Source organism: Saimiri boliviensis, chromosome 10, assembly GCF_048565385.1.
Source record: "Saimiri boliviensis isolate mSaiBol1 chromosome 10, mSaiBol1.pri, whole genome shotgun sequence".
In the NCBI taxonomy this organism is placed as follows: Eukaryota; Metazoa; Chordata; class Mammalia; order Primates; family Cebidae; genus Saimiri; species Saimiri boliviensis.
This window is the reverse complement of record NC_133458.1, coordinates 64017002-64041480: the sequence shown is the minus strand read 5'-3', so window position 1 is coordinate 64041480 and position 24479 is coordinate 64017002. Positions and strand designations below refer to the sequence as shown.

Below are 24479 nucleotides of genomic sequence, written 5' to 3'. Positions count from 1 at the left end.
TGAAAAACATCCTGAAACTGATAACAGAAGACATAGGAAGTCTGAATTGTTCAGTATTTATTAAATGAATTGAATCCGCTACTAAATGATTTCCCACAAAGACAATTTGTGGTTCATATTGCTTCCCTGATGAATTCTTCCAAACGTTTAAGAAAGAAATAATATCAATCTTACACAAACTGTTCTACAGAACAGAGGGAAAACAAACAAACAAAACACTTCCCAACTTGTTTTATAAAGCCAGATCACCTTAATGACAAAACCAGACGAGAACACTATAAGAAAGGACAATTACATAGCAATCTCCACCATAAGCAAAGATGCAAAAATCCAAACAAAATATTAACTCCCTGAATGCAAAGATATGTCAAAAATATAATACATCACAACTAATTGCTTTTTTATTCGAGTGGTTTAACTGCAAAAATTAATAAAATTCACTACAAAAACAACAAAAGGGAAAAACCATGTTTGTCTTGAAAGACAAAAAACATTTAATAATACAATTATCAGTAACCATTTATAATAAAAATTCTCAGTAATTTAGAAATAGAAGGGAACTAAGAAAAACCTACTCCAGACATCCTATTTAATAATGAAATTTTGAATGTTTTCTGTGACATTCCATTAGTGGCCCTAGCCAGTACAGTAAGACAAGAAAGAAAAGCCATAAAGATCAAAAAAGGAAGAAATAAAATAAGCAGATGACACGACTGTGCACTCAGAAAAAAATGTTTTAATTGCAAAAAATCTGTTAGAATTAATAAAAGAATCTGTTAAGACTGCCAGATATAAGACCAGTGTTTTAAAAGGTCAAGTTTATATCTATATACCAACAACTGCAAGAAAATGAAAAGTTTGAATCATTTCAGTTACCATAATATAAAAATATATCAAATATGCAAGAACAAATCTAATAGGAGATGCATAATATCTATATATGCAAAACTGTATTATTGAGAAAAATTCTAAAACATTTAACTATATCAGAAATATATATGCTCATGGGTTGCATATAAGTCTTAATAAAGATAGTTTTCCTGAAACTGATTTGTAGTATCAGTGCAAGCTTAATAAAAATTCCAGAAAAAATTTTAACAGAAATTGACAAGTTGATTTTAAAATTTAGTTTGCAAAAGGCCAAGAATAGCCAAGATAATCTTGAAAAATAAAGCTAGAAACCTTATATTACTAAACATCAAGATAAAGTTATAGTTATTAAGTCAGTACAATATTAGTTCAGGATAGACAAATAGACCATTGGAGAAAAGAAATTCTAGAAACAAACCACCAATGATCAGTCACCTAAGATACGTGTGGTACATGAGGGTAGTGGAGAAAGTATGGTTGATGTAGTTTGGTCGTGTTCCCACCCAAATCTCATCTTCAATTGTAGTTCCTATAATCCCCACATATTGTGAGAGGGAGCTGATGGGAGGTAAGGTAAATCATGAAGATGGTTTCCCCCATGCTATTCTCATGGTAGTGAGTAAGTTCTGACAAGAATGGATGGTAATATAAGGAGCTTCTTCCTTCACTTTATTCTCATGTTCTCAATCTTCTCTCTCCTGACACCTGGTGAAGAAGGACATGTTTGCTTCCCCTTGCACCATGATTGTAAGTTTCCTGAGGCCTCTCCACCCCTGTGGAACTGTGAGTCAATTAAACCTCTTTCCTTCAGTCTCAAGTATGTCCTTAAAGCAGCATGAGAAGGGACTAATGCAATGGTCTTTCCAATAAACGGTACTAGGTCAGTTGATTTTCCTTAAGGGAAATATTTAATCTTGAACCCTATACTTCACACCATAAATAAAAATAAACTACAGATGGCTTATTGATATAAATGTAAAAATAAAACAACAAAGCTTTAGAAGAAAAAAGAATATTTTCATTACTTTGGAGTAGGCTGGCTTCTTAAGCACATTACAATAAGCATTAACCATGAAAGAAATTTATGGACCATTTTATAACCAGAAATTTCTGTTCATCAAAACATACCACAGAGTGGAAAATAAAGCCACCAAATGGAAGACATTTGCATTACATATATCCAACAAAATGTTCCCATACAGAAGGTACAAAGAACTACACATCCAAAAAATAAACAAAAAGCAAAGACTCCAGTTGTTACGTGACTTGAATTGACAGTTCACAAAATAAAATCTCCAAATGGCCAATGGACTTATGGGAAAGTGCTTGACTTCATTAGACATCAAGGAAATGCAAACTAAAGCCATATGACACCCCAACAAACTACAAGAGTGGCTAAAATGAAAGAAAATTTCAAGCATTAGTGAAGATATAGAACAACTGGAACTCCTACACACACTGCTCACTAGTAGGAGTGTTGGCATAACTCCTTTTGAAAACTTTTGTATCTGCTGAAGCTGAATATCTGCATGCATGCTATATGACTCAGCAATTCCACTCTAAGCTAATGACCTGAAAGAAAAATGTATACATTGTCACCAACATAAGTATCTATGAATTAAGTTAGTAGTAGTGAAAAAATAGAAACAACTCAAATGTCAATCAGCAACAGAATGGGAAAACTGTGGTATATTCATTCAATGGAATGAGATACAGCAATGAATATGAACAAACTACAGCAACAGAAAACAAAAAAGATGAACCTAACAAACATGATGTTGAACAAATAAGCTAAACACAAAAAAGGACATACTGTATTATTCCATTCATTTAAAATATTTAAAAAGGCAAAACTAAACAATGGTGCTAAAAACCAGGAGTATAGCTACCCTTAATACTGGTATTAACTACAAGAAAACAAGGAGGAGGTCTTGATATTTGAACAGTTCTTTCTCTTGACCTGAGTGCTAGTTACAACATTGTGCCCTACCACAAAAAATTAATAGAGCTGCATATTCACTCTATATGTGCTTTTCTGTATGGAAAGTATGAGTCAATAAAAATTTTATTAAAAATATGTGGCACAATAGAGTTAGAAATAAGGCTAAAAGCATGCTCATTATGTTCCACATATCTCGTAGATTTTGACCTCAGACTTGACACTAAGATTTCTAACAGCTGCATGAGAAAAAGATATAGTTGTCAGTTATACATTCATTTATGTTCATTAGATATAAATAAATCAAATGCTTAAAAATACAAAAAATCTGTTGGCACTAAAGACAGATATTTCTCACAGAAGTCTTCACAGAAAAAGGAGCCCCTCTTGACATAATAATCTCCTGGACAATAACTTGAAGACCCTCTGCAGCTGCTTCTTATGATGGCCTTCAATGCAGACTGATGGAATCTTTCCAATATACAACTGGGTAAAAGCAACTGGGGATAAAAGAGTGTGGAGCAATGCAGTCTACATACCCAATTCTCTCTGATGCTTTGGACTGACCCAAGGATATATTTTATAAACCTGTAAGAGGGAATAGAAGAGTGGGTAAGCTTGAAACACTCCCCCTTGAATATCATCTCTCAACTGAAATTTTGACAATTATCAAGCAGCAGCAGCAAAGTTAAAATAAATACTCCCTAGTAAAGGACTAGGGGATAGCTAGTCTCTGTTGTCAATTAATATGAATGCAGTTTGGTTGGGGGAAGAGATAATGACCTTTTGTGAATGCTGAAATGTTTGCTCTAGAACTAGTGGTTGAAAAGAGGATCATCCTACTTCCATTGTGAACATCTACTGATAAGGGCATGAAAAAATCCTTAGAAATATTTAATAATACTGGACCTGCTTCTAAGGTATATAACTAATTTGAATTCAAACCCAAAGTTCTACCACATATAAAATGACTAAAAGAGCTTTTGCCAAAAATATTATAATCACTATAGCCAAGGTATAAATAGTGTTTTGAGGTATACTCAAGCAAACAGTAATAACAAAAGTCAATCATTAGATATAACGTTCTTTTTTCTTGAGATGGAGTCTCACTCTTTTGCCCAGGCTGGAGTGAAGCGGCATCCCGAGCAGCTGGAATTACAGGTGCCCACCACCAACCCAGCTAATTTTTATATTTTTAGCAGAGACGGGGTTTCACCATGTTGGCCAGGCTGGTCTCAAACTCCTGATCTCAGGTGATCTGCCTGTGTTGGCCTCCCAAAGTGCTGGGATTACAGATGTGAGCCACTGCGCCCGGCCGATAGATTTAAAGCTCTTTAAAGGATTATGCTGTGGTTTGTATATGGTTGGCTTGCCCCCACCAAAAGATATGCTGAAATTTGATCCCCAATGTGGTGGTGGTGGGAGGTGGGGCCTAGCCTAGTGGGAAGTGTTTAGGTAATCATGGGGTGGATATCTCATAAATGGCTTGGTGCTCATCTCCCACTAGTGAGCCAGTTCTCACTCTAGCAAGACTGGATTGGTCTCAGGGGAGAATGAATCAGTTCCTAGAAGAGTAGATTGTTATAAAACCAGAATGCCCCTTGGATTTGGTCCCTCTTCACATCTGCCTGCTTCCCCTTTGACTCTCTCCACCATGTTTTGATGCACTACAAAAGCCTCCACCAGAAGCCCAGCAGATATGAGGGCATGGTTCTTGTACAACCTACAGAACCATGAGCTAAATAAACCTCTTTTCTTTATAAACTACTCAGCCTCAGGTATGCCTTTATAGCAACACAAAAGAGGCTAAGACAGATTATATTGTCCTTAGTATTCAATAATATTTCACATATTAACATTTTTCCCACCAAGTTCAAGCATAGAATAGACAGTTTTTCTGATTACTTAGCAACCAGAATGTTAAGAAGTTCAGAGTCCTAAAGCTCACTAACTTAACTCAGGCCTCTCGGTGCTTTTTTTTTTTTTTTTTTAAATAAACATTTGATACATTTAGTTATATGCTTTCCTAGTTCACAACCAATTATAATCTGCAAGTCAGAATGGAAAGTACAAAGAAAAGAACTGCTAGAAATAGAAAGAGTTGTAAGAAATAAATAAGTTGGTAGGAAGAAACAGAAGAATGCAAAAGCTCAAAGAACTTCAAACACATAATCTTCTGGGGCCATTTAACCAAAAGCTTTATATGCCACAAGAGTCTCCAAGGGCAACCACTGCACAGTGGGCATATTCATAGAGGCAGAGTCAGAATAAAGTCATCAATAAGGATTACATTATTCTATGCATAGTCTTTTTCAAGAAGTCAGAGAAACGTGTAATCGTTTTTTAAAGCAATTCATCCAAAATATTATAAATCTGTGTTGTGGATCAAATTTGCACACTTAAATAATAAATTTCAGTTATACAAAACCTGCACTACAAAATAAATGCTGAGTAAAGCATTACAGTTGATGGAAGGATTTTAAGCTTAACTCAAATATTAGTTACATAGAAAATATAAGCTTCTAATTCCCTGACTGAAAACTGAGGTGCTCATGTAATTTGAAATAATGAGTTCTGAAATAATATCATGACCTGTAGGAAACTAAGACTATGCATATGCTATTAAAAATACCTGAATTGTGAAATCATCATTTATCTCCACCTTGCTTATCACACTGCTCCTCACATCCCTCTTATTAGTCCTTCCTAGTCACAAAACAGGAAAATTATGACTTTGCATGGGAAGTTTCTCTTAAAGTACTGGCACAAAAGTTTGGTAAGTGTTGTTCTGAAATGTTTATATGTGTATATTTTAAATGTGTATATTTTAATAATTTGCTCATAAGACATTGTTAAGCCATAGAAAGAGAATTTAGATTTTAATTCTCTGCCAACAAAACTAAAATCAAAGGAATATATAAAGTTTTCTGTAAACCATGAAGCTTATAAAAGACAGAAAAAAATGACTAACATCTGATTCTCTGTGGATAAAAAATGCAAGTTAAAAAAAATCTGAAGTTTGTTGTTAAGTTTAACAACTTAATTTTTTGAAGTTCTAAAAGATAGAGAATACACAGGATAAATACTATTTGGTTCTCAAAGCCAAAATCAAGTATATGAATATTTTGAAGTTGAATGTATAAGATTTAGAGTCCTCAAATGACCTACTATCTCTTCACCAAAATCTGTAAAAAATATGATAAGACAGTATTTATCTGATGAAATAAGGATCATGCAAGTGTTTTTAGTCTACAACATGTAAATGTTCACTGAAAAAAACAATAAAATAATTACATACACAAATATAATCACGATGAGCCAAAATTCAATTCAGCTCTTTACCTGACTGTTTTACCTATCTAAACAACCCATTTTCAAAGTTCAAAACTATATATTGCACTTGAATAAGCATTTAAACCTAAAGAATTGTGTATTTATATAATAAGACTTTAAACCTAAACTGAGAATACACATAAACTGTTTAAGGGGTAAGGAAAAACATTACCGTGTAAGTATAAGTAGATACACTAGAATGATATATGCCGGTGACGTGTTGTTGTTGTTGTTGTTTTGTAAATGGTTCAATTTTTCCAGAACATCAACAGAGATTTACAAAATGAAAGGCACAGTTCAAAATGTTTTTGTTTATAGGGAAAAATGCACATACCCAATTTAGCTATTATAAATATATATCTTATCATTATTACCCTGCTCAAATTTGGAAAGATTTAAAACTAAATATAAACATACTTTACTTGGAAGCCATTATTAATTTTAGGCCTATAAGTGAAGGTTAACAATGATCTAGTCCAATATTTTACAGACAACAAAAATGATCAAATGGAAAGGTTGCATGGCTTGTAAAAGAGCACACTAGTTAATGATAAAGTCAACTTAGAACACAGTTATATTTCCACCAAGCCAACTTCTTTCCAACTTAAATATCAAATAATCTGTGATTTGAGATATAAAAATAAAAAAAGAATTCATAAGAGACATGAGTGAAATACCCAGGGTTTAGTGACTCTGGAAAGTAAACTAGCAATAAATGCATAAATACTGCTTTATTTATTTTTCTAAATTTGTCATGGAGTGACTTAAAATGTACAAATGGCCTATAGTGACTTTATTATAAAATGTAAAAGTCATTCAGACAAAGCCTATCACATAGACCCCATTACCACACATGGATAACTTACATGCACCATCACTATTTATTTGGATATGAAGAACAGCCTTACTATTATCCATGTAAATAACTATACAAAATGAAATCCAGGGCAGAAACTGCAATTTATTTTAGCTATTATACTAAATCTATGCGTAAACTGTAACTAAAGTTAGCACATACTGATTCACAGTAGAAAGTAACAATTTTGTAATACAATAATGAAAATACAACTCATAGAACTGTCCTGAGAAATCAGTGTGATGTTACTAAACTTTCTCAAAGATAATTTAAAATTTAATTTAAATAAGATTGAAATATAAACCCTTTTCTTTTCAACTGTCTTTGATCAGGGCACAAATGATCATTACATGATTTAAAGTCAGCCAAGACAAAAATGGAGAAGCAAAAAAAAAAAAAAACAGTACATAAAACCACTGAATTTATGCATTCAATAGATATTTTTGAGTATCAGATGTTTTACTGAGAATTTGATGAAAAAAAAAAAAGACTAAGCAAAAAGCAGGTAGAATAACTACTCTCATGATGTTTAACCCTGATAGAACTTTTATTAAAATATGTTACCCCCCAACAAGCACTGTATACTTTGAAACTATTCTTATTTTTAAAGCAATTTTTAATGTCTATTATGGTTAAGAAAATCAGCCTTGCTTATTGTTCCATTTACCTACTTTAAAAATATTTACCTATTTTAAAAAAACTTAACAGCCTATTTATCTCAAAAGATTACATTCTAGACAGCACAAATGGCAAATTAAACAGATGCCATATTATTTTACCATTTACAACTCAAAATGCCATAATAATTACATACACATATACTATCACAGTCAATGAAGGAGATCTTCCTGCTAAACATTTATAATAATCCAAGTTAAAAAAAAAAAAAAGTCACTGTGAGTTGTTGCATTTAAGTCCTAGAATAAATACCTGTTTTCCACTTAAGATGCTAAACACATTTTTACACAATAAAAATAACGGAAAAATACAGATAAATTGCAAAGGAAGAAACGGTTTCATGGTCATCTGATTCTTAAGAGGATTATCCCTAGGTGATGATTAGGAGTCTGATGGAACACAGTAATTTTAAAACAACTTAATGGTTCATCGAAGTTCCTAAGAAATGGATGCTTAGGGTTTCAATTTTTCTTAATACTCAGATGACTTAATGAAAATATATCAGCATGTGAGAAACCAATTATCTCTGAATACTAGGCTTATTTCAAATAGCAAAATTTTTTTAGATGGAGTCTCACACTGTTGTCCAGGCTAGAGACAATGGCTCGATCTTGGCTCACTGCAACCTCTGCCTCCTGGGTTCAAGCGATTCTTCTGCCCCAGCCTCCAGAGTAGCCGGGAGGCATCCGCCACCACGCCCTCTAATTTTTTGTATTTTTAGTAGAGATGAGGTTTCACTATGTTGGCCAGGCTGGTCTCGAACTCCTGATCTCGTGATCTGCCCTTCTTGGTCTCCCAAAGTGCTGGGATTACAGGCGTGAGCCACCTCGCTGGCCCAATAGTAATTATTCTTTTAATGTTTTCATATTTTCTGGAGTAAGGAAATACTACATTTACAGTCATAAAACATTAAGGAAAGGTAGGCCTTAGAATAAATCATTGACATAAAGCCTAGGTATCCTCTACAGTCCCACACGTAATAACAACTGCAGAACCAGCACTAGCACTGTAGCTGAAAAGTGGATTGTACACACACGGTCACACACACAATGGCTGGTATATAGTAGGCACTCAACTAACATGTGTGAAATGTAATGAGTGAAGATAATATAAACAAGCCAAAACAACGAAATGCACTCTGATTTGGGGGCAACACAGTAAACAATCCAGTAACTACCACTTTATCAAAAGCTGGCTGACAGCTGAATGGGCGTTAAACGAAAGAGCTCTTCTTCCCTGCCCTCTTCTTTCACTCTGACAGTAGATCGCACATTCAAAACAAATCCACCCCCAGCCCCGCCCCAAGCGCTACCCTCCCGTACCTCCAGCACTGGAACTGACACAAAGTCCAGGGCTGCGGCGGTGTCCAGACCCGGGCCCCTGTCCAGGGAGCTGCGAGCTCACAAGACTTGGCCGGCGCAGCACCGGCTGGGACACTGGGCGGCAGCCCGTTATGCCCGGGACCCCCAGGGAGCCGCGCGCTAGCCCAGAGCTGTCAGCGCCAGCCGGCGGCCCGCTCCGCTCGCCCTGCGCCGCAGTACCTGCACACGGTGATCAGGTTCCTCCTCTCCACCGCAGCATTGCGGGCGCTCAGGCTTTTCTTGCCGCCTCCGCCGCCACCGCCGCGGCTCACGCTCAGGCCCCCGAAGCTTCGGGAGGCCATGGCGGGCTTACTCCCGTGCCCCCTTTGTCTCGTGCCACCCCGCACGCCCCCCACACCTGCTTACGGGGGCTCTCGCTCAGTCCGCGACCGTGGGGGCGCGGGAAGGATGCAGGGAAGGAGCCGGGAGGAAGGCAGGGTGTGGGAGACAGCGGGGACTCGCACCCGCGGGCTGACGGCTCGCCCTTGGCACCCGAGCTCCACACACACACAAACACACACACACAAACGCAGCACCTCCGCCCTCAGCGCGCCGCCGGCTGCCGGGCTGCGCGCGCGGGTAGGCGTCGGGTGCTCTCCCACTTCCCGAGGGACCTCGGCAGACGGCGCGCGCGCAAGCCCGCCGGCCCCTCACGCCCAACCACCCACACTCCGCAGCCACTCGTGCCCAAGCCGCGGCGGCAACGGCGAGGCCCCGGGCCTCGGGTGCGCAGCCCCGCCCTCCCTGCGCCTATCAAATCGACGCTACCTCCGCTGGAGCCAATCGCGGCGCCAGAGGGGCGGGGCCGGCCGCGCGGACCTTTTAAAGCAAGTGGCTCAAGCCCCGCCCCGACGCGTGGGCATCTGTCAAGACGCCGGGCTCGCTCGCTCAGCCCGCTAGCTGCCGCCAGAAGCCACGCCGGCTGGCCGCGGGGATTGTGGGATGCGGGGCCCCAGAGCGCCCGGGGCCGATTTCCACCCTTAACCTGGAGCCAGGCTTTAACAGCTGATACCTATTTCCGTGGCTGCCTGTAAAGCAGCGCGCCAGCTCCCGCACCAGACCCTGGGCCTGACTGCTAAGAAGGGAGGAGGGTTCCTTTTGTCCTGACACCCTTCCAGGGGCTGATAAACAGCAACACAATGGCCCGAGGGGGAAAATTGCTTGTAGAATATCCTTCTTGGCGCGTCTGGTGGCGAGATTTCTTGCCCCTCCACACCATGTGGCTTCCACCTCACCCTCCAGCGCAGCCCAAACCCGCACCCGGGACTGACCGCCCGCAAAGGAGGAGCGCGGTACCCGTGTAGAGTCCTCTGGCATCCTGGGCCTTGACCCCGGAATCGGAGTCCGGGTCTGGGAACGGTAAGCCCGGGAGCGACCAGCCGGGCTGCTCCCTCGGGGAGTCTTGGAGCGCTCTGCTCTCCTCCATGCGCGTGTTCAGAAGCGCCCCCCTTCCTATAGCTTCTCACCACCCTCGACTTTACCTGCAGGGGGGTTCCGGCTTTGGCCCAGGTCCTCTGACACTCACCTAAGCCTGCTGTTTACCTCCCTTTGCACCAATATGGTCAGATTTGAGAGAGCAATCCTAAATGACGTGCTCTCCCTGTGGAACCTAGCACAGTGCTGTGCACAGAACAGGTTCTCAATGTTTCTGGAATTTAATTTGATGTCACATTTGGAATAATTTTTACTGAATTTCATGGCTTCAGTGGCTGCAAAATCCACATAACTTCCACCTCTGGTTTTGAAGTTTTTGTCAAAGAATGTTATGGAATATATAATTTTGTGTGGCTATCTATATTTTTCTTACGTATTATCTCTAGTAATACAGGAGGTACTGTTACTCTGGAATGTTTTTAAAACACACGTTTGTGTATTGAAGCTGTAAAGTCGTAATTTCTGAGTTTTTTTAAGTTTAAAAATCTCTATTTAAAATAATCAAAGACATCCTTTTCAGCTACCATGTCTAATTTTATGCTACTACTATTCTATGTAGCAGAATAAAAATAAATAGGCCCGGCACAGTGGCTCACGCTTATAATCCCAGTACTTTGGGAGGCCGAGGCAGACGGATCACAAGGTCAGGAGTTCGAGACCAACCTGACCAACATAGTGAAAACTTCTCTATTAAAAATACAGAAATTAGTGGGAATGTTAATTCCCAGCTACTTAGGAGGCTGAGACAGGAGAATCGTTTGAACCTGGGAGGCGGAGGTTGCAGTGAGCCGAGATTGCACCTTTGCACTGCAGCCTGGGCGAGAGAGCGAGATTCTGTCTCAAAACAAAAACAAACTACTTGTGTGTGTGTGTGTGTTGAAAAATGTCTGCCTTAACTAATGTGCTATGATAAATATTCACACATTAAAATTTTAAGAAAACAATTTAGTCAGACTTTAAACTTTATCTTTCACATTAATAAAAGCAGGGGAGTCTTCCATATATGAATGTTTGTGACTAGTTAGTTAGCACACCTGTTCCAGAACATCACTTGTCTGCTCTCCTGTGACTCTGAGGCTTATAAAGAGTCTTCTTCTCCTGGGAGCTACAACTTAACTTGTCTCTTCTTGCTAGACCAACAGTTTGGATTCAGAAGTAGCCATCAGGAAAAAGACGCACTGGCTATGCATGCCATCTCAGCAAAATATTTGCACTGGCAGTGACAAATACTACTCAAATTGATGTTGTTATTGTTTATTGTTTAACCACAGATAAAATTGCAGAAGGAAAAGAGTGGAAGGTTACCAAGAAAATTTCTAAAGACCCATGCTTGGGTGTGTCATGAGTGAGGGAGAAAACACATATGCCTCTGAAGCATTTATCAAGAAGATAAAAGTGAGTGGTCATGACAGAGGAAAGTGAGATGTTACTGTCCTCAAAAATTGGCTTCCTAGCCTACATACATTTTCATGTTATTTGCACTGTGAACTGTGACTGAAGACTTGGTAAAACTCCATCTTAAATGATGAGGTAATAATGTTACTTTTCAAATGCTACTCTTAGGGGGATTTAGTTGACATATTGGTACTTGCTTACCAAGACTTTGGCATAAACAAGCATTTTTTGCGTGTGATTTTTTTTTTCATGTACAGTGTGTCATTACACTGCCACATGGGGGCCTTATTTGATAAGGCTTTTCTCACTTATCCTGAGCAGTTTGTCCTGGGCTCTTTCTCCCTCTATATTACTAATCTGGATATTACCAATCAATTTATTCATTACAGAGCATAATACTATTATAGAGCTCCGTGAGTTCCATATTACTTTTTGGACTTCTTTTGGCACCTATTTCAATTAATTTTATTTATTTAAGTATTGCACAAAGGTTATTCAGAGATTTTACAAGGATTCACAATAAAAATTATGAAAAGAGTAGATGCCTAAATAAACTTACAGGAATTCTGTAGAACCGAATGGGCAGAATGTACCCATCCACCATTTCCCCAACCTCTTTCTCCTAACAAAACAGACAACATTACAAGTGCAACACATAAAATGCCCTCAAATATAAAACACTATAAAATGTAAATATATAGTGCTATAAGACAGAGAGATTGCCAAACCTTAGTTTATTCTAGTCTCAGAGAAGTGGACTTTTAAAATATTGCCATAAACCCAGCATCTGTACAGAAGAAACTAGAAAAATTGAAGATGTAATTTTTCATTTTTATTTTACTTTGATGTCAGATGGGTAATATGCTGACACATAACAAGAATCTAGTGAGGCACATCTCACATGTATGTGAAACCTCAATCATCATGCTTATGAAACACAAATGGATAGATACAAATTTTTTCAAATCCACAAATCAAGTATCATCATCAGCAAAATCAAAAGTAAATGAGACTGAGAAAACATTTTTAAAACTCAAATCAGAGCCAAAGAGCTAATTTCCTCTGTAAAGTACTCCTGCAGATCAAAGAGCACTGTTTCAGTGGCACAATGAAGGTGAAAGCCAAATACCAGTGAGTAAAAAAGTCAGTGGGAAGTGAGTATCACACAGTCTTAAAAGGTTATGAAGGGGGAGAAAAAAAGAGTGTGGTATGGGAGAATACTGAGTAAAAGGATGTTGGTGTTTTATTACTGTTGTGTCATTATTTTTCATAGAAGTGACTTGAGCATATTTTAAAGCTGATGCAATGAATCTACTGAGAGGGAAAGGTCAGTAATGCAAGAAAGAGAAAAAACGATCAGAAGTGAGCATGAAGAAAATGGATGAAAATTACTTAACAAAAAAGACCATTTGAAGGTAAGAAAAGAGAAGCAGAACACTCAGGAGAGATATGGGTTTCCATTGAGAAGAGGAAGTGGAAAGACCACTCCAAAGAATTGGAGAATGCAAGGTAGTATTGGTCATAGAGCAGAAGTTCCAGAGAGCATCAGGGAAGGGAGTGCAGACAGGGTCAAGGGCAAGGAAGCCCAAAGCATGCTGGTTAATGCGGTGTGGATGGTAAAGTGGGTATGATAGGCTCTGATAGAAACATGATGAAGAGCACCTTGACAGGTCTCACAAATAGTTCTTTATAAAAAGTCTTTGGTAATGGCTGATCGAAACATGGTCGATTTGATCTTATAGTCTCTTTGAGGAGGGCAAATACCCTCAGTTCAGAGGATATTCTTCTTTTTAAATTTTTTTTAATCACGGAGAGGGTTGTTAACAAACCAGAAATTATAGACTCCAGACACTGTATGGACTTTTATCATACAAGGATATTTTAGGGAATGAACCATTCCCCAAAATAAGTATTGTCATATTCTCCCATTTACAAATAAGAAAACAGAGAGTTGGACACATTCAGTAACATATAGAAAGTCACACAGTAAATGGCAGAGCCAGAATTGAAATCTAAATCTGTTAGATGGAAATGTATTATTTTTTAAATTTATTATTTTAAAGGCAAGGTCTTACTCTGTGGCCCAAGCAGGAGTACAGTGGGTGAGGAATACAGTGGTTATCATGGCCTACCTCAGTCTTGAACTCCTGGGCTCAAGGGATATTCAAGGGCTCAACCTCCTGAGTAGCTGGGACTGTAGGCATGCACCACCATAGCTGCCTATGTTTTTTATTAAAAAAAAAAATTTTTGCTTTCTGCCCGTGGACGCCACCGAAGAAGCATCGTTAAAGTCTCTCTTCTCCCTGTGATCATGTCTGAGTCAGAGTCTCCTAACAAGCCAGAACAGCTGAGGAAGCTCTTCATTGGAGGGTTGAGCTTTGAAACAACTGATGAGAGCCTGAGGACCCATTTTGAGCAATGGGGAACACTCACAGACTGTGTGGTAATGAAACATCCAAACACCAAGCGCTCCAGAGGCTTTGGGTTCATCACGTATGCAACTGTGGAGGAGGTGGATGCAGCCTTGAATGCAAAGCCACACAAAGTGGATGGAAGAGTTGTGGAACCAAAGAGAGCTGTCTTAAGAGAAGATTCTCAAAGACCAGGTGCCCACTTAACTGTGAAAAAAATATCCGTTGGTGGCATTAAAGAAGACACTGAAGAACATCACCTAAGAGATTATTTTGAACAGTATGGAAAAATTGAAGTGATTGAAATCATGACTGACAGAGGCAGTGGCAAGAAAAGGGGCTTTGCCTTTGTAACCTTTAATGACCATGACTCCATGGATAAAATTGTCATTCAGAAATACCATACTGTGAATGGCCACAACTGTGAAGTTAGGAAAGCCCTGTCAAAGCAAGAGATGGCTAGTGCTTCATCCAGCCAAAGAGGTCGAAGTGGTTCTGGAAACTTTGGTGGTGGTTATGGAGGTGGTTTCGGTGGCAATAACAACTTTGGTCGTGGAGAAAACTTCAGTGGTCATGGTGGCTTTGGTGGCAGCCGTGGTGGTGGTGGATATGGTGGCAGTGGGGATGGCTATAATGAATTTGGTAATGATGGAAGCAATTTTGGAGGTGGCGGAAGCTACAATGATTTTGGCAATTATAACAATCAGTTTTCAAATTTTGGACCCATGAAGGGAGGAAACTTTGGAGGCAGAAGCTCTGGCCCCTATGGTGGTGGCAGCCAATACTTTGCCAAACCATGAAACCAAGGTGGCTATGGCAGTTCCAGTAGCAGCAGTAGCTACGGCAGTGGCAGAAGATTTTAAATTACTGCCAAGAAACAAAGCTTAGCAGGAGAGAAGAGCCAAAGAAGTGACAGGGAAGCTACAGTTTACAACAGATTTGTGAACTCAGCCAAGCACAGTGGCAGCAGGGCCTAGCTGCTACAAAGAAGACATGATTTAGACAAATACTCATGTGTATGGGCAAAAAACTCGAGGACTGTATTTGTGACTAATTGTATAACAGGTTATTTTAGTTTCTGTTCTGTGGAAAGTGTAAAGCATTCCAACGAAGGGTTTTAATGTAGATTTTTTTTCTTGCACCCATGCTATTGATTGCTAAATGTAATAGTCTGGTCGTGACACTGAATAAATGTCTGGTTTTTTATTTATTTATTTATTTTTATTGAGACAATGTCTCACTATGTTGCCCAGATTGCTCGTGAACTCCTGGCCTCAAGCAATCTTCCCTTCTTGGCCTCCCAAATTGTGGGGATTACAGGCATAAGCCACCATGACTGGCCCCAAATCTATTGATTTTTATCTAACATGTTTCACTGCCTTTTTGAGATAAGGCAGATAAGGCTTAAACACAAAACTCCCACAATGTACACAGGGTTCTTAAGTATCAAGAAGGATTTTACACATTGACCAACTGTATCACTCATGAAATATAGTCTCTAGATAATTCTGGAGCTCAGGCTTTCATTTGGGATTCAGAAAATGTATTCTGAATAAAAAAATATGCATAATTTTAACCACAATTTTTTTCCTAGAGCTGTTTTACCAGTTCGCATCCTACTAACAGTACATCTAAGATTTCTTACACTCTTGCTCACTCTAGGGACTATCATTCTTTTTTGCTGTTTTTCCATATAACAAGCAAAGAGCAATATCTTTTTTATATTTTAACTTGTTTTTATAAAAATGCACATTTATTTCATACACTGTTTGTTCATTTATGTTTTGCCTGTTCATGCCCTTTGCCCATATTTCCCAAAAAGTATTAGTCTTCATTGTAGTAGCTCATCACATTTGTTTACTGTATGTATGGTACAAAATTCTCCTACTTTGTTGTTTGCCTTACTTACAGTGTGAGTTATTCATAAAGAGATGTTTAAAATATTTTATATGAATGAAATTCATCAGTCTTTTCCTTTTTGGGTTTTCCTTTGATCATTTTACAATAGCTTTTGCTGCCTCCAAGATTATATACTTTATGGTTTCTTTTTTATATAAAAAATAGTTAATCTATTTGCACTATATGAAGGTGTGAAATTAGGATATAACTTTATTGTTATAGAAACTACTTGTCCCAATTCTATTTATTAAATGATCCATCTTTGCCTTACTGCCAATATTAAATTTATCATGAAATAATTGAATAGCAAGGTTGCATTTTAATAAAGAATTGTGCTGGTGATAATAAATCCATAGAGACAGCTAACGTTAACATTTCACAACTTTTTTTCCCAGACAGCTCTCCAGACATACAAAAGAGAAATATGTTCTTAATTTTACCTAAATCAGTTTATTCCAGACACAGTCAATATATTTTCTCACCAGTCTCTTACTATGGGTTTATAATGTTTTGTTTCCTATAGAAATTTTTAATTTTTATGCAGTCAAATCTTTGTAATTTTTTAAATCATTTCTGGTTTTCACACAATGCTTGGAAAAATTTCTGTATGCTTAGATAATAAAAGTGTTTACCCATTTTTCTGTAGTGTTCTGAATTTGTTTTCATAACTAAAATGTGGGAATACCAATTTGACAAAGTAATTTTCTATAAATTATCTTATCCAATGTATTCAAATGCAAGCATTTCTTTTCTTTTAGAAAAGAAAATCCTATTAAACATATTTTGGCAAAGACTAAACAGTTAAAAATGAGTTACTCACAAACATCTAAATAGGATTTTCAGCCATGATGTCAAGAAAATCTTGTTTTGATTTTTCCTATGCATAGACTAAATGAGACTTTTTCTCATAAAGTAAGTTTTAAGAAAATTGTCTCTGAGTAATCCATAAGGTTAAGAGTATTAAAAGATATTTTAGTACCTATTTACTATATCCATGGCTGAATTCTGCTTATGTAAGCTTAAAATATAACAAAATGACAATGATATTAATGAGTGCCACTTAAACTTTCAGGGTCAAAATATGTCAAAATGACAATGGCATTAATGATTCCCCTTGAAATCTCAGGGTCAATTTATTCATTTATATATTAATATACATATACATGTTTGTACATATATATAAGTAAGTTTACAGTCACTACAATTTCTGCTTAGTGTTCAAAAACTGGACGGCAGCAGCCTTCAACTCATAAATTTGACCAAGTATATTTACCTGCATCAACCAATAAACTTTAGTAAGGAAAAGAAGAATGTTGTGGTCATCATTCAGATCTTTATCAAGCTTACTTTTTTTTTCTTTTTGAGATGTCATTTTTGCTCTATCACCCAGGCTAAAATGCAGTGGCACAATCTTGGCTCACTGCAACCTCTGCCTTCTGGGTTCAAGCAATACTCCTGCCTCAGCCTCCTGAGTAGCTGGGATTACAGGCATTTGTCACCATGTCCAGCTAATTTTTGTACTTTTTGTAGAGACAGAGTTTCACCATGTTGGCCAGGCTGGTCTCAAATGCCTGACCTCAAGTGATCTGCCCACTTGGCCTCCCAAAGTGGTGAGATTATAGGTGTGAGCCACCATGCCAAGTCAAGCTTACATTTAATTCATTGCAATTTATGTAATTGACCTTGATAATGAGGTTAATATGTTTTCAAACATTTCTTGACAAAATTTGGAAACCAATGTTTAATGGTTATATTAGTTTTCTGTTGTTGCATAACAAATTACACAAATATAGTGGTTTAAAAACACCCATGAAAGCTGAAAGTTCTGTTAAGTCAGAAGTCTGGCACAGTACAGGTGGGTTTTCTGCTCAGGGGCTCCTAAAGCTGAAATCACGGTTTCAGCTAAGCTGTGTTCTGAATTAGAGACTCTGGGAAATAATCTACTTCCAAGCTCATTCAGGTTGTTGGTAGAATCCCATTGCAGCTGTGAGAGTGAGGTCCCTGATTTCTGACTGGCTATTGACAGAGTGTTGCTGTGAAGCCTGTTGCATATGGCTTCCTCCATCTTTCAAATTTCATGATTCAAAATTCTGACTTATTCGACCCCTAACTGAAGAATTCTCTCTGCTTTTTAAAGGGCTTTTGTGATCAGATTTAGCCCACCTACATAATCTCCCTATCTCAAGATCAATTGATTAGTAACCTTAATTACATCTGCAAATCCTTTTGCTGTGCAAAGTAATGTAATCACAGGAGTAATACCAGGGAACCAAGATCATGAGGACCATTTTAGAAATCTCCGAAGCACAGTGGTGAAAGAGGCAATGCATTCTCTACAGAGATGTATTTTAAGTGTCTGTTAACCTGGCATTGTCCCAAACTATTGCTATTAATATGCTTATAGGAATTTGGATGCAGCTAATGTCAAAGAGATTATTAACCTCCTGGTAGTCTCCAAGACTATCAACCTACTGGTAGTCTCCAAATATTTGTCATATTTACTCATTCAATAAATATTTTTTTGATTGCCCGTTATGTGACAGTCACTATGCTAGATCGTGGGAGTACAACGGTGAGCAAAAACTCCTCTCTCATAGAGCTTAAGATTTAGATGGGAGAGATAGTTATCAATCAAAACCTAAAGAAATCAACGGATACATACTTATACAGTATGATAAATGATCCAAGGGAGAGGAGAACATATAAAAGAAACTGGAGCAGGACTCCAGGAGGCGCTATTCCTATAGCAGATAATGTCAACGGGGCCCCTGGAGTTAAACAACACCATGGCCCTGCAAAGGTGCCAGGGAAGGAAGCAATAATTGAGCTATGGTATGAAGTAAGAATAGGAGTGAACTAGATAAAGCGGCTTGTGGTGGGAGAAACTATCCAGGCAGAGGAAGAGCATGTACAAATGGCCTAGGGCTGGAGGAAATACACTGTGCCTGAAGTTAATGTGCCTGGAGCTCAGAGAGTAAGGAGGATCAGGAGGGTATGGCTAGACAGAACGCCAGAGAGGAAGATAGGATTTGTTTTATTCAGAGACTCACTGATCACATTAAACATTTTCATCTTTATCCTAAAAACATTGAGAAGCCCTTGGAACAGTTTGAAACCAGAGGCTCACAAGATCAGATGTGAGTTTTGAAAGGCTCACTCTGCCTGCCACGTGGAGAATGGTGGAAAACATTAAGTAGAAAGTGCTGCCTTGTAATGATCTGGCAGCACTCCGAATGTAAGATTTTTTTCAGCAATGTGTTATGGTTTTGCCTTAGATGAGAATATCATATGTTGTCATCATTAAATGTTTTCTAACATTTCTTTAACACCGTGAGGTTCTCAGAAAACCTCTCCTTTATAATATATGGGGGTCCTCGACGTACGTATCAACAAAGTTTTGGTTTTCTAGGACATTGTTATCTTCTATCAAAAAGAAAAATGCACTGGAGAACAGATAAGAATTTTCTGGACAACTGACAATTTTTAAAAAGAATGCCTGAGTACAAGATTGCCTGATTATGCCTAAGGTTTCTCTTTTCTTAAGAGAAATTTGGCAAACAGATCCATGTCTTGAACTACTTAAAGGTATCCCAAGTCAACAGATCTAGATAATCTCATTTTGCTAATTTTGTGGTTCCCAGATTGCGGGTTCAGGCAGAACTCTAATTTCAAGGGCTATACAGAATAAATAACCCAAATCAACTTATATCCCACTCCCATGAACTCATCTCTCCTCCCCTTGCCACACAAACCCATTCCCTACTAGGCCTCATCAATAATTTGTGCAAGTTTGTTTGTTATCTCTTAGACAAAGAAAGCAAGAAATATGATCTATTCAGCTCCTTTCAGACCAATTCTAGCTGCATTTATTATAAGGAAAGAGCATATACAAATGGCTTAGCTCTGTTCTTCATGAGTTATATGACCTTGGGGAAACTGCATAATTTCTATGCACTTCAGTTTTCCAATCTCTAAGGTTGAGATAATAATGATAGTACATATGGTAATTTCATAGGAGCTGGGGTAAGATAAATGTGTAATTAATGAAACTTTTGTTTACCTGGTAGGGGAGATGCCATAATCACAAACGACATCTTAAAACAGGGTGTGGTGTGTAGCAAGTGCTGCACAATTGTTAGCTATTATCATTAATCGTCCTTCCTTTAAGATATTCCGGTGGATATCAAGTTTGGTGGCATGGCAAGAGCTCCATGATTTTGACCTTAACATTGTTTCAGCTTAAAGAGAAACACACACACACACACACACACACACACACACACACACACACACGAAATTGTGTCAGCTCCAGATTGCAAAAAACATCCATGACTCCTTACCACATACTTTCTCTTCTTCAGTCTTATAAAAAATGCTCTGGTTTTTCAGGTTTAACGAAGAAGATTTCTTGGATTATCTTTGTCCTTTTCTTATCTATATTCATTCTGCACAAGATGTCCAAAGCCTCACAATGTAGAAATCACAAGAAATGAATAATAGTCCAGAACGCTCATATTTAAGATGTCTTAATATTCCAAGTAATAGAATATACCGTTTTGGATATAAATAACACTCAGGTACATAATTTTAGAAGATAGACGCTTACTATTTTATACTACTACTATAAAACATAACTTTATGTTAAAATCTACCTTAAAACATCTTATACTAGGCAATAGCTATAAAGGTATAAATTATACCTTTTATTTACTGTGAACGTAAGTATTAGCAAAGTCATGCATGAGGTTGTTATGCTCTCTCTTAATGTTTGCTTTATCAATCTGAATATCTCACCATCCCCATTAGTATAAAATATTTGGTAGACTTTTACTTTCTGTAGTTTGTATTCAAAAATTAATTTTTTCCAATAGAAAAATTATATTAAATGTGTCTTTCAAACTTATCAAAACCTAGAGATTCTGATACGGCTTCTTGCCCTTCTTTTCCATCCTCATTTGATTACTTCTTATTAATAGGCTATTTTAACAGCTATATCACAAAAATCTATAAATTATATTATCATGGCATTTAAGACCTTTTGCAATCTTGTTGGCACAACCCTCAAAATATATCCAGAGTGTAAGCACTTTTCAATAATCCCACTACTATACTCCCCTGGGCTCACCTGGATCATTGGAACAGCTTCCCAGCTTCCAGATGTTTCTACCCTTGGCTCCCTACAGTCTGATTTCAATTTAGTAGCCAGAGTGATGAGATTATGTTAAGTCTCTGCTCCAAACTCTCTCACTTGAGTTACAAAGTCCTCAAGATGGTCTACATGCCCTGCAGAATCTAACCACATGTCCCTTCTCTGACATCATCCCCTACTGCTCTTTTCCTTTGGTGACTCCACCCTGGCTTCTTGTTAACTCCCAGTGGACTAAACACACAACTCAACCTTATTTATTCATTAATCAAACCAATGTTGATGAAGCTTCTACTCTGTGTACAGGCTTTTGGGCATTACAGAAGTGGACAAGATAGACAGAGCTCCTTACTTTGTGAATTTATAGTGCAGTAGGAGAGATAAGAAACAATGCAATGAGAATAAAAGGCAAAACCATTAGTAATTATTATAAGTACTTAAACATGCTGTTAAACTAGATATTAGCAGGAGAGACAGGAAACAATGTTGTAATACTAAAAGGGAAAACCAACAGTAATCATAAATGTCTAAACAAGCTGACTATTAACACATCTCAAGTTTGCTTTATTTTAGATGCCAACGCTCTTGTTATACAAGCATTCACCTTGAATAACATCTTTATTTAATCTGATGCTTTGAGATGCAAGGTCATGAACTGAAATGCCATAAACTAGAAAATGTTGTAATCTATCACATATAAAGATCAGAAAAGCTTCTCTCTTTCTCTTTCTTTCTTTTCTTTCTTTCTCTTTCATTCTTTCTTTCTCTCTCTTCCCTTCCTTCCTTCTCTCTTTCTTTCTTTCTTTCCTTTTTTTCCCTTCTTTTTTGAGGTAGAGTCTTTCTCTGTTTCTCAGGCTGTAGTGTAGTGGCATGATCATAGTTCACTGTAACTTCAAATTTTTAGGCTTAAGTGATCCTCCTGCCTCAGCCTCCACTAAGAATGCAGATGCATGCCACCACAACTGGCAAATTTTTTAATTTTTTTGTAGAGACAGGGTCTCACTATGTTGCCCAGGTTTGTCTAGAACTCCTGGCCTCAAGCAATCTTCCTGCTTTGGCCTCTGAAAGCTCTGGGATTACAGGCATGAGATTCTTCATTCATCATATTATGATTATTTTGGTTTATAGTAGAGAACTAGCTTCAGAAAGTAAAAAAAAAAATTTGGAATTGCTTGTCCAAAAAAAGAGGACATTAAATATTATCATAAACTCAAAGGATAATTTAACACAAACCAAGTTTGTATAGATTAATAAATAAGAATAAACTTTCCAAAACTTGTAATTTCCTCTTATAGATTCATTTTTTACTAAAGGAACACAGGTTTTATAATTAAGGGAAGTATTTAAAAAATAATCTCAACTTTTATCTTAGATATGGAATGTATACGTGCAGATTTGTTACATGGGTATATTTTATGAAGTGCTGAGGTTAGGGGTATGAAAGATTCCATCACCCAGGTAGTGAGCATAGTTTCCAATAAGTCAACTCTTGCTCCCCTCCCTCTCTCCCTCTTTAGTAGACTCCAGTGTCTATTGTTGACATCTTTATGTCTATGAGTAGCCCATGTTTGGCTCCCACTTATAAATGAAAGCATGTGGTATTTGGTTTTCTGCCTTAATTCACTTAGGATAATGGCCTTGTTGCAGCAAAAGACATGATTTTTTTCTTTTTTATGGCCATGTAGTATTCCATGATGTATATATGCCACATTTTCTTTATTCAGTCGACCACTGATGGACATCTTGGTTGATCCTATCTATGTCTTTGTTATTGTGAATAGTGCTGCAATGAACATATAAGCACATATGTCTTCTTGGTAGAACAATTTATTCTCCTTTGGGTATATACCCAGTAATGGGATTGCTAGGCCAATTGGCAGTTCTCTTTTAAATTTTGAGAAATCAAAAGTCCTTTCCAGAGCAATAGGGAAAGAAAAATAAATAAAGGGCATTCAAATAGGAAAAGAAGAAGCCAAATTATCTTGTCAATGATATGGTCTTATACCCAGAAAACCCTAAAGACCCCTGCAAAATATGCCTAGAGCTGATAAATAAGTTTAGTAAAGTCTCAGATTACAAAATCAATGTACCTAAATCAGTAGCAATTCTATGCACCAACAATGGCCAAGCTGAGAATCAAATCAAGAACCCAATCCCCTTTACAATAGATACACACACACACACACACACACACACACACCCCCCTAGGGGTGTGTGTGTGTGTGTGTGTGTGTGTGTATCTATTGTATCTATTGTTAAGTGTGTATCTATCGTTAAGAATACAACGGCCACCTTTTCTCTGGTGAACGAGGCACAGTATCTGCTGATCAACACATCAAGTATTTTGGAACTTAACAAAGGAGGTTAAAGATCTCTAAAGGAAAAACTATGGAACACTCTGAAAGAAATCATAGATGGCACAAACAAATGGAAATATATCCCATGCTCATGGATTAGAAAAATCAATACTGTGAAAATGACCATACTGCCCAAAGCAATCAACAAATTCAGTGCAATTCCTATCAAAATGGCAACCCCATTTTTCACAGAATATGAAAAAACAATCCTAAAATTTGTTTGAAACCAACAAGGAGCCCAAATAGCCAAAGCAATCCTAGGCAAAAAGGACAAATCTGGAAGCATCATATTACCCAACTTCAGATTATACTATAAAGTTATAGTAACCAAAACAGCATGGTCCTGGTATAAAAGTAGATATATAGACCAACAGAACAGAATAGAGATCCCATAAATAAAGCCAAATACTTACAACCAACGGATCTTTGACAAAGCACACAAAATTGTAACTGGGGAAAGGACACTGTGTTCAATAAATGGTCTTGTGAAAATTGGATAGTCACATGTAGAAGAACTGGATCCCTATCTCTCACCATATATAAAAAACAACTCAATATGGATTAAAGACTTATATATATATATATAAGACCTGAAACCATAAAATTCTAGAAGGAAATCTAAGAAAAACTCTTCTGGATATTGGCCTAGGAAAAGAATTTATGACTAAGACTCAAAAAGCAAATTCAACTAAAACAAAAATAAATAAATGGCACCTAATTAAACTAAAAAGCTTCTGCACAGCAAAAGAAATAATTACCAGAATAAACAGACAATCTACAGAATGGGAGAAAATATTTGT

The 24479-nt window shown here is 37.6% G+C and overlaps 2 protein-coding genes and 1 non-coding gene across 6 annotated transcripts in view; 1 reads left to right on the top strand and 2 right to left on the bottom strand.

Annotated features, from left to right (window-relative positions):
* Window positions 1-9767, bottom strand: part of RUNDC3B (RUN domain containing 3B) — a 170641-nt gene extending 160874 nt beyond the window's left edge. For 2 of the 4 annotated variants that reach the window (XM_003921167.4, XM_003921168.4), the window contains exon 1: window positions 9218-9766. In XM_003921167.4, coding sequence (XP_003921216.1) covers window positions 9218-9339 — 122 coding nt within the window. In that variant the 5' untranslated portion in view covers window positions 9340-9766. Of the gene's footprint in view, window positions 1-3348; window positions 5724-9217 lie in introns of those variants that run through there. The other 2 variants (XM_074379359.1, XM_074379360.1) reach the window with 2 other exon arrangements.
* Window positions 9768-12712: 2945 nt separating this feature from the next.
* On the bottom strand, window positions 12713-12813 carry LOC120365509 (small nucleolar RNA U13). Its single transcript, XR_005580432.1, has one exon. It is a non-coding gene; the product is annotated as a small nucleolar RNA U13 (small nucleolar RNA).
* A 101-nt stretch (window positions 12814-12914) lies between these two features.
* LOC101053897 (heterogeneous nuclear ribonucleoprotein A1-like) lies at window positions 12915-15412 on the top strand. Its single transcript, XM_010346597.2, has 2 exons — window positions 12915-13281; window positions 14144-15412. The coding sequence occupies exon 2, from the start codon at window positions 14178-14180 to the stop codon at window positions 15075-15077; it is 900 nt and encodes a 299-aa protein (XP_010344899.1). The 5' UTR covers window positions 12915-13281; window positions 14144-14177; the 3' UTR covers window positions 15078-15412.
* Window positions 15413-24479: the final 9067 nt, after the last annotated feature.